Consider the following 10,258-nt stretch of genomic DNA (forward strand, 5'->3'; position numbering starts at 1 on the left):
AAGGATTTTTATCTAAACAAAGGGCTATGGGATTGTAAAATTAGTCGATGTTATTTATAATTTAATTACATTAGGCTACTTATTTAATAACCAAATATAACATGTAATACAACACCAACGCCGCCTCAGATCTGTTATTCAGAATTTGTGGACGCACTTGCAAAAGCAACGTGCTGAAACGTCACCTAAACCCAGTTAATTCAAAACGATTTATTAAAATATTGTTTTCATTAATGTTATGTAATGTGACAGTCCCAATCATAGTTATTATTAGTCGCGCGTTGCTGTTTGAACTGCGCGAGCTGAAGCGGATGCGCTGAATCAATACTGGTAAGTTACACTGAAACTTTGCTAGCACGTTATTTAACTCAACAAAAAGCTTCCTATATGAGATTAATTAGATTTATATAAAGTTAACAAAATATTACAAATTATATATCTTCACAAAATGATGCGAATGGACAAGTGAACTTGAATTGAGTTGCTGAAATTCATATTCAGAATGGGAGACGTGTGGTGTTCACGCGCTCTAGGAACAACGCTCTGAACACGGCACCTAAACCCAATGACTTTACAACCATTTATTAAAATAGTGTTCTCATTTCTGTTATATAATATGATCGTCCCAATCATCGTTATTATGCATTGCTCTGCATGCGCTAGAAGCACTGAATGAAAACCGGTAGCCATCACTGACTGAAGCCATCTGTTAGTGCGCTTTATTTCGCTTGAAAGAAACGCATCCTATATGATTGATCACATATATAACGTCACAAAATAAATGTAATATTACAAATTACTTCAGCACAATCTGATGCGAATGCACAAGTGAACTAAGTTACATGCGCGAGTCAGAATGCGTGACTCATGTTGTGCACGCGCTCTTCCTGGATCAACGCAATGAACACACGGCAAATAAACCCAAATACTTAACAATCACAATGTTTTATTAGGCTACAATAGTGTTCTCATTAATGTTGTGTAACATGACAGTCCCAATCATAGTCATTATTAGTGCTGTTGGAGCTGCACGCTGAAGCTGATCACCGCCACGCTTTTACTACCGCTCACCTCTAACGTTAATTATTAACCAAATGCATCCTTATGAGATAAATCAGCTATAGATAGGCCTGCACAAAATAAACACAATATTACAACTTACATTTGCACAAAACAAAAGGCTGCGAATGCACATGCAAGCTTGCAGTCATGATGAAGGTGTGACTCCAGCTGTAAAATGGTCCCAAACAGAGCTCGCATCATTTTTCCTCCCGTTTCCTCACGCACGCGCATGACCCTGCTTAATCGATGATCGATAAGTCTTATCGATCAAATGTCTTATCGACAATTAATCGATCATCGATTAATCGTTGACATCCCTAATATATATATATATACATATACATATATATATATATATATATATATATATATATATATATATATATATATACACACACATATATATATATATATATATATATATACACACACATATATATATATATACACACATATATATATATATATATATATATATATATATATATATATATATATATATATATATATATATATATATATATATATATACATATATACAGGGGTTGACATTAACTTGCTCACCGGCCACCGTGGCTAGTGGTTTTCCAAAGTTACTAGTCACTCAGCATTTTCACTGGCCACAATTTTGCTGTTTGGAAATTACATTGTATATGTTTAAAGTTGATTTTGGCATATATAAATTACTTGATTTTGAATCATTTTACTTTATTTAGAAGATTTAAAACCCTTTCAAACTTTCAAATGCAGAATGACCCCCCCAAATCTTGTATATCAGCTGGGATGTGCAGGTGGGCAAGGGGTGGGCAATATAATAGATTATAATAGAATATAATAGGCTAATATGAGAAAGGTAATATGACAGGCTATGAGTTATTTTAGTTAGGATATATATATATATATATATATATATATATATATATATATATATATATATATATATATATATATATATATATAATTTAAAAAATACCCTAAGCAAATTACAAAAACAATAGTTATTAAAAATAAAATGAAAATTCCGATACTAATACGACACAATGTAATTTATTGAATGTAATTGTCATTGGATACGACTTTCATCGAAAAGAATGTAAAAAAATGTGGGCGTGGTCTGTGTTGTGAAATGAAACCACATTAAAAATTCCCTTACTGCGTTTGAAACATACAGCAAAGCAGCGACAGAGGAAAACACAGAGCCTGATATTATGCAAACATTTACCAATAATGTGGAAAGCGTTTTAAATCTGTTCAGTGGAAAATCCGCTGTGACGAATCTGTCCTCGTCTAACATCTGCTGTAAATCCAGGTAAAACTAGCTGCGTGCACGCGCCCGTCCCCAGATAACATGATCCCCAGTTGATCAGTAACACCGGCGGGAAGAAACAGCTGAATGCAATCAGTGGGCTATCTCGTCAGCTTGCTCAGTTTGCTGCCGATTTTAACGAGCAGTTAACTTTAGTAATCTACAGGTTGCTGTCCATAGACGATAGGTTGCTTGCTTTGGAGTCGAAAAACTGTGTGGAAGATACTAACTTTAAGAAGAGAAGACGAGTGCCTAAGAGAAGACCAGTCCTAAGATTGCGGTAAGACTGTTATCTAAGCTAAAGTAACCTAAAGTAAAGCTTTTTAAGTAGCACAAGCTGAAATTAGCCTTGTTTTATAAAAGTGTTTTCTTTTTCTGGTCATTTTACAGGAAGCAGCACGCCGTCTTCACAACTTCGTCATAACACTCATTTAATTGTTTTCCAGCTGCATGTAAGACATGGAGACAGTACGCAGGAGGTACAAACATCCAGTTCTTGCATCGCACGCAGAAGCTGTGAAGAGTTCAGCTCGGATTCGATTGAGAAGAAAGAGGGTAAGATTTATTAGATTAGATCCGTTTTTGGTCAGTGTGACTATTTTTCAGGTGCATTTTACGCAGTACATTGCGCAATACTGATTGTCTTTATTGTTTGTTTTTACAGCTGCTACAAGCAAGAAAGAGTGTGTTAGCTGAGGATGAGGTGGGCCTTTGGAAGTGCGCTGCCATAGACCTGATGTCTGATGAGGAAGACGGCATCGTTCGCGCGGTGTCTGGATGGACTGTTCGACCAGCCAGGAGCTCGCCGAGCTCTGTGCCACGCTGCAATCGAGATTAGAGGCGATTCCAAAGAACAGGGCAACGCACGACAGACGTCTGAAAAATTGACTTAAAACAGACAGAATGGCGCTAGTTACCTACAGCTCTGAAGCGGAAAACAGACTTCATGGTGCTGTAGGATTTTGGGCTTCTCGTGAGCTTCCTATTGTTGTGTGGGCAGATCTCAAACGTTTTGCATTTGGTTGTGTGTTTTTTTGTTCTAATAAAGCTCTTTCTTTGAATAAACTGCACGTCCCTGGCATATTTTCCTTTCCTCAATAAATGAATGTCCTTGATGGTTATAATAGCGTAGTCCATAGGATAACAATGACATGAATATAAAACAATAGCATATCACATGAATATGAATATATACAATTAAAAAATAATATGCAAATCATAATTTTATATATATGTGTGTAAAATTATTATAATTTGGGGGTTTAAATTTATTAATTTATTACCCAGGTTGACCAATAGTAACAGATCTGCCAACCAATCACGAGTGATATTTCTTGTTTCAATGTAGTAGTTTCAACCAATACTGAGTGAGGAAATTCAAGCCATTCCGGCAAGGCGCCGCCCAGAGCTGCTATTCATATGCTAATTAGAGCCATTAGCGCCGGCGCCAGCATGCCTCCGCAAGCTCCACATACGTCATGGTTCGTTTCCGTCAATATGTGGCACAGACGAACGCGACGTTCACAGGCTGTAAACTGACGTTAATTGTCGAAAATCAGGGAGATTTCCGGCCGTTTACGGGGACGAAAATCCCACTTTTCATGCAGTGACAGTGGCATCCGGATGGACGAGGGGAAGGTGGAAGCCATCAGAACCTGGCCACTCCCCTCCACAATCAAAGAACTCCAACGCTTCCTGGGCTTTGCAAATTTCTACCGCCGTTTTATTCAGAACTACAGCATCATCTCCAGTCCAGTTACCCACCTCCTGCGCAGCAAGCCCAAGTCTCTGTCCTGGACCCCTGCGGCCACACAAGCCTTTGAAGACCTCAAGAATGCCTTCTGTACCGCTCCCCTCCTGGTGCATCCTGATCCCAATCTACCCTTCGTCGTGGAAGTCAACGCCTCCACCACAGGAGTGGGAGCGGTCCTCTCCCAACAGCAAGGGACGCCTAGTCGCCTCCATCCATGTGCCTTCTTCTCCCGGAAGTTCAACCTGGCGGAGGTTAACTATGACATCGGCAACCGAGAACTCCTCGCTATCAAGCTCGCCCTGGAAGAGTGGAGGCATTGGCTGGAGGGAGCCAAACATCCGTTCCTGGTTCTAACCGACCACAAGAACCTCGAGTACCTGAGAGACGCCAAGAGATTAAACCCGCGCCAGGCCAGGTGGGCACTCTTCTTCACGAGGTTAAACTTTCAGATATCCTACCGCCCCGGGTCTAAGAATGTGAAGGTCGACGCCATCTCTCGCCTTCATGCCCATGAAGAGTCCCCTGAGAAATCCGAGCCAGTCCTATCAGATAAGATCTTCGTAAATCCCATCTCCTGGTCTGAAGAGACCCTTCCCTCCTCCAATGCCTCCGCCGCCGCTCCGCCGCGTTGCCCATCAGGTCATCAATACATCCCACGGGCACATCGCACACCCCTTATCCACTCCGCTCACTTATCACTGGGCACTGGCCACCCTGGGATCAATGAAACCCTTTTGCTGCTACGAGACCGCTTCTGGTTGCCCAACATGGCAGAAGACGTCAGAAGGTACGTGAGAGGGTGCCGGGAGTGTGCCATCAGCAAGAGTCCCCGGCATCTCCCTGCCGGTAAGTTCCTTCCGCTGCCCGTTCCCAATCGGCCATGGTCACACCTAGGAGTAGATTTCACAGATAATGTTTAATGTGATTTTCAGATACTATGGGATCCCAGAGGATATCGTGTCAGACCGAGGACTACAGTTCTTTTCCCGGGTATGGAAAGCATTCCTGTCACTCCTAGGTGTGACCGTAAGTCTTTCGTCTGGATACCACCCGCAGACGAAAGGGCAGACGGAACGGAAGATCCAGGAGTTCGGAAGATTCCTCTGTATCTTCTGTCACAGCCACCAGAACTCCTGGAACCAGTTCCTAGGATGGGCTGAGTACGCCCAGAACTCCTTGCGTCAACCCACCATGTCACAGACACGCCAGGCTCCCACGTCACAGACACACCACGATCACTCTCACCTGAATACTAATCATGCACACCTGCAACCCATCATCACCCCATCACTCACAGTATAAGAGTCACGCACACACACACACACACACACAGTTGTCCGGTCTCGTTTGCACAAGGTACTAACCTGCTCTGCTTACCTTAAGGACTCCCTCGAAGTGTATACCCTGTCTTCTCGTTTGCTTCCTAGTCTCCAGCGATCTCCTGTGTCCAGCGTGTGTGTTCCGTGTTCTCCATCGTTCCCTCCTGATTTTACCCAAGTCCATCCGAAGTTCACCTGAGAAGCCCAGTCACCGTCACTTCATTCACTCAGTCACTGTTTCAATCTACTGGTGTCCAAAAATAAAACCCACTAACCATCTCTTGTCTAAGTCAGTCTGTACCCGTAACACTGTGTGTGTCGTGATTAACTATAAAACATGCAAAAAAAATTCAATCAACTATTGTGTCATAACATTTAAAAAAATATCACCTGACGTTGACATTTCAGAATTTTAGCTGATTTTTTGCTTCAATTATGCCTTTAAGTGTGAATTAACAACTCAAACTAATGATATGTGATAGATTAATTTACTCTCATGACATTTATAGATATTTATAGCAGACGTACAAACAAAAAAAACTCTCATCATAATTCTCTTAGTTTTCAAATACATCTGTGAGGCGCTAGGCAGTCCAGGTACAATTCAAAATGGCCAAAAAAGATAGCAGGAATATGAGTTTAGGCCAATTTCAAAATCAAAGGTGTCATCCAAGGATTAGTTCACTTCAGAATTCAAATTTCCCTATAATTTACTCATGTCTCATGCAGGCTTTTTATACAGTCTATGGTCTCATGTCATCCAAGATGTTCATGTCTTTATTCAGTTGAAAAAAAAAAAAGTTTTTTTTTTAGGAAAACAATCCAGAACTTTTCTCCATATATAGTTAACTTCACTATATGTTGATATGGATGAAGGTCCAAATTGCAACCCCAGCAGAAGAATAAGGGTCTTATCTAGCGAAACAATCTGTCATTTTCTTTTTTTTAATTGTAAATGTATAAATACGATGCGCTGCACATTACGTAATCAAGTTGAGAAAGGTCACGCGTAGGTGGAAGTACAGACCCAGTGTCGAAAAGTCTCATCCTCTCCTCCAACTTCAAAATGAAACAACATTGTTATTTGACCTTTTCTCATAAAGGGAGTTTGTTTCACTAGATAAGACCCTTATTCCTCAGCTAGGATTGTGTAGAGCCCTGTAAAGCTGCACTGAAACTGCAGTTTGGATCTTCAAGACGTTGGTTGCCCTTGATGTCCACTATATGGAGATCCTGGAATGTTTTCCTCAAAAACTTAAAGGGGTACTTCAGCGCTGGGAAGATGAATCTGTATTTAAACTGGGTCATCAATGCAGTAGAAATGTGAAATTATTTTTGAATTTGGTGTCTTCTAGACTGAGAAAAGACAGAAAATGTATTTTTGTCCCATGGGGGTGAAAGACTACAATTCCCAGAATGCTTCGCTGCCCTGTGAGGCCATTCCCAACACCACCAACTTTATTACTGTGACTGAGTTAGAGAAGACACTACAATTAAAAACTGAACGTGTCTGTTCAATATAATGAGTGTCACAGCCCTGAGCACTAACTGCACGAGTGATGAGAGCTGAGGTAATCGCGACTACATTCGCGGCATACATTCACACAGGAGTTCAGTCTGGCACGCGTTTCAGTTCATGCCTTTGCAAGCTTAACTTTCATAGAAATGAATTTGAGAAGTTAAAAGACTTACATTGCTCACGATAGCTCCGTTTAAATTATCCTGTCTGCAAGCTGAGCTCTCCCTGCCAGCTGAGTGTAATCTCCCATCCCCCATGCGCAGATTCAAAACATGCGGAAATAGCTCCCTCTGCTGGCTGTAGTCTTTAGCCTCTGGGCAAACATTCCTCCTATGATGCAAAAATCGTCATTTTGCATCATAGGAGGAATTTTTCCAGAAATAAAATGCATAAATCTCTTGTCTCAGGGGGATATGAGGGGGGAAAGCACAATAATTTGAATATTCTCCAGGGTTTCTACTGATACAAAGCCATATGCTAATCGCTGAAGTAACCCTTTAATTTCTTTTCAACTGAAGAAAGAAAGACATGAACATCATGGAGTAACATGAATAAAATTATCAGGAAAATGTTAAGGCTGAAGTTAACTAATCTTGTAAATATTATTTTCTAAACAGAACTTGTGGTATATATTATATAATTTAAATCATATTATATATGAACTCTATGATGGCATAATAAAGCTATTGTTTCTCTTGTTGTAGTGTACGAGAGGTAATACTTACCCATTAAATGTTTTAGATCACAGATTCGGTGGCGATAGTAATAAACACCAGCAGCTGAAGCTGAAGACACCAGCAGAACAACAACTATTCCTGCCACAGCACCTGAAGACAGACCTGAAACGGCTGAAGAGAAACAGTCATTAGTGTGTGTGTGTGTGTCTGATCTATAACACACACTATAAACATCAGCTCCATCTAACCTGAGTGAAGATCTGATACTGTATGATGAAGACAGACATTAGTGTGTGTGTGTGTGTGTGTGTGTGTGTGTGTGTGTGTGTGTGTGTCTGATCTATAGCACACACTATAAACATCAACTCTATATAACCTGAGTGAAGATCTGATACTGTAAAGATGAAGACAGACATTAATGTGTGTGTGTGTGTGTGTGTGTGTGTGTGTGTGTGTGTGTGTGTGTGTGTGTGTGTGTGTGTGTGTGTGTGTGTGTGTGTGTGTGTCTGATCTATAACACACACTATAAACATCAAGAACTGAGTTATAAAGAAAGTCAGTATTTATCATAGATTATTTACATGTGTAAAGTTAATAAAAGGTCTGGGAGATAAGTTATGAATTATTTACAGATGGCTTACTTACAGATCATTAAATTTAAAGTCTTGAGTTACTCACCCATGACAGTAACACTGAATCTCTTGAATATCGTCTGTTTGCTGCTGCTGATGATCTCCACTCTATAGAGTCCAGAGTCTTCAGTTCTGGTGTGTGTGATGGTCAGAGATCCAGTCTGATGATCCAGCTTCAGTCTGTCTCTGAATCTCTCATCAGTTTCATATAATGTTGAGCTATTGGTCTCTATATCACATTTAGCGATGAGTTTTCCTTCATCTCCAAACCTCCACACTATCAGCTCATTTCCGTGTGTTTCAGTCACATCAGTCTGAAGAGTGACAGGATCTCCCTCCATCACTGACACACTCTTCACTTCAGCTTCACCAACATCAATAAAAGCATCTTTAGACTCTACAAGAAGCAGATTCACAATCAGAGATTAAACATATTGAACACTTTTACTGGCAAAGATACAGTCTTTCGAGTACTATAAAGTAGCATAAAATCAACATCACATCAGTCATGTGATTGTTCTAAATATCAGTCATGTGATCACCTGGGAGCCAATCACAGCTGTGACGATATTCAGAAACACAGCACGACTGTGATATTGATAATCTACAATTCAGTAACAATGTTGAACACTTCATATATAATATTTGTTGGCTGCACTTTGAATCTCAGTTTAATTCAGTTTAATTTGTGAAACAAAAACTGAAAACCTTTATAATGCCGTGTGAGTTTGTATGTCTGTATTCATAGTGAATATATATTTTAGCCAGTTTTAGTTATTTAAAAATAAAAATAAACAAGTTTTAGTTTTTACTTTTATTAAAAATAAAGCAAAACATTTTTTGTAAAAAAAAAAAAAGAAAAGAAAAAAAAAGTTTCTAAAAACCTTAGGACTGAATCTGAATTGGTTCAAATCTTTTTCAGAAGTATCAACAGAATAAAAGAAGTTCCTCAAAGGGGTCGAAGTATCTCAGCCCAGTCAAACATGTTTAATGAACAGTGGATTCAGACTAGATGAACACTTTGGGGAATTTTCTCCTGATAGTAAAATGTATGTGTGAGTCTGGAAATGTGTGAATTCCCAGCGATTATTAAAATGAAATGCTCGTCTTGTCCCAACATCAAGATTTATTTCATGCCATTTGTTGTTTAAGCGCTGATTCTGACTGCCATTTATTTTTGCCGTATGAGTTTATTGTTGGTTTTAAATCTATAAAAGAAAGAGCATTTTACTAGTTCTGTAGATAATGCTTTTTTAAACAAAGAATTAAACAAATAATAAAAGTGTCCTTACCAGAGACAGTAACACTGAATTTCATTATTGTGGTCCCAGTGTCGTAGTAGATCTGTAGTTTATAAAGTCCAGAGTGTTTGATTCTCATGTTCCTGATGGTCAGAGATCCAGTCTGATCCAGCTGCAGTCTGCCTCCGAATATCTCAGTGAGATAGGGATATGAGATCTCATCTCCATCAGTTTCAGCAATGATTGAACCTTTATCTCCAAACCTCCACAGTATCAGAATAATCCCCTGTGTTCGAGTGAGATGAGGGTCTAGAGTGACAGAATCTCCCTCTATCACTGTCTTCACTTCATCTGCTTCAGCACCAAACACTCCTGCAGAACAAACAGAAACAGATTCTCCGAGATTAAACTCATATAACACTGCTGCTGAGATCATTTAGTCTTGTGTAATAATACATTTTAAATGATTAACTAACTGAACTGGATAAAGAACAGACAATCTCAATATTAGTTTATCTATGTGTTACTTATTCTTTCAACACATGCTTTCATACAAAGCTACTTAAAATGAGAAATACAGTATGTGTAGAGCTGAGGAAATATGTGCATAATATGTGTCTTTACAGCCCATGTACAACAGTAATATCATTTCAAGTATTAATGTGAATTAATCATCTGGGCCATTTACTTCACACTCTTCACAGTCAGCACACAATGTATTTCCAACATGTAACTCTGTCATGTTTGGC

At 39.4% G+C, this 10,258-nt stretch overlaps 1 protein-coding gene across 1 annotated transcript in view; it reads right to left on the reverse strand.

The window, feature by feature from the left end:
* Window positions 1-9,648, reverse strand: part of LOC137039729 (uncharacterized) — a 30,602-nt gene extending 20,954 nt beyond the window's left edge. The window contains exons 1-3 of the mRNA XM_067415004.1: window positions 9,561-9,648; window positions 8,315-8,665; window positions 7,685-7,786 (exon numbers count right to left, since the gene is read on the reverse strand). Coding sequence (XP_067271105.1) covers window positions 7,685-7,786; window positions 8,315-8,665; window positions 9,561-9,648 — 541 coding nt within the window. The remainder of the gene's footprint in view (window positions 1-7,684; window positions 7,787-8,314; window positions 8,666-9,560) is intronic.
* Between the last annotated feature and the right edge of the window lie 610 nt (window positions 9,649-10,258).

The sequence above is a fragment of the Pseudorasbora parva genome, chromosome 14, assembly GCF_024679245.1.
Source record: "Pseudorasbora parva isolate DD20220531a chromosome 14, ASM2467924v1, whole genome shotgun sequence".
NCBI classification, from domain to species: Eukaryota; Metazoa; Chordata; class Actinopteri; order Cypriniformes; family Gobionidae; genus Pseudorasbora; species Pseudorasbora parva.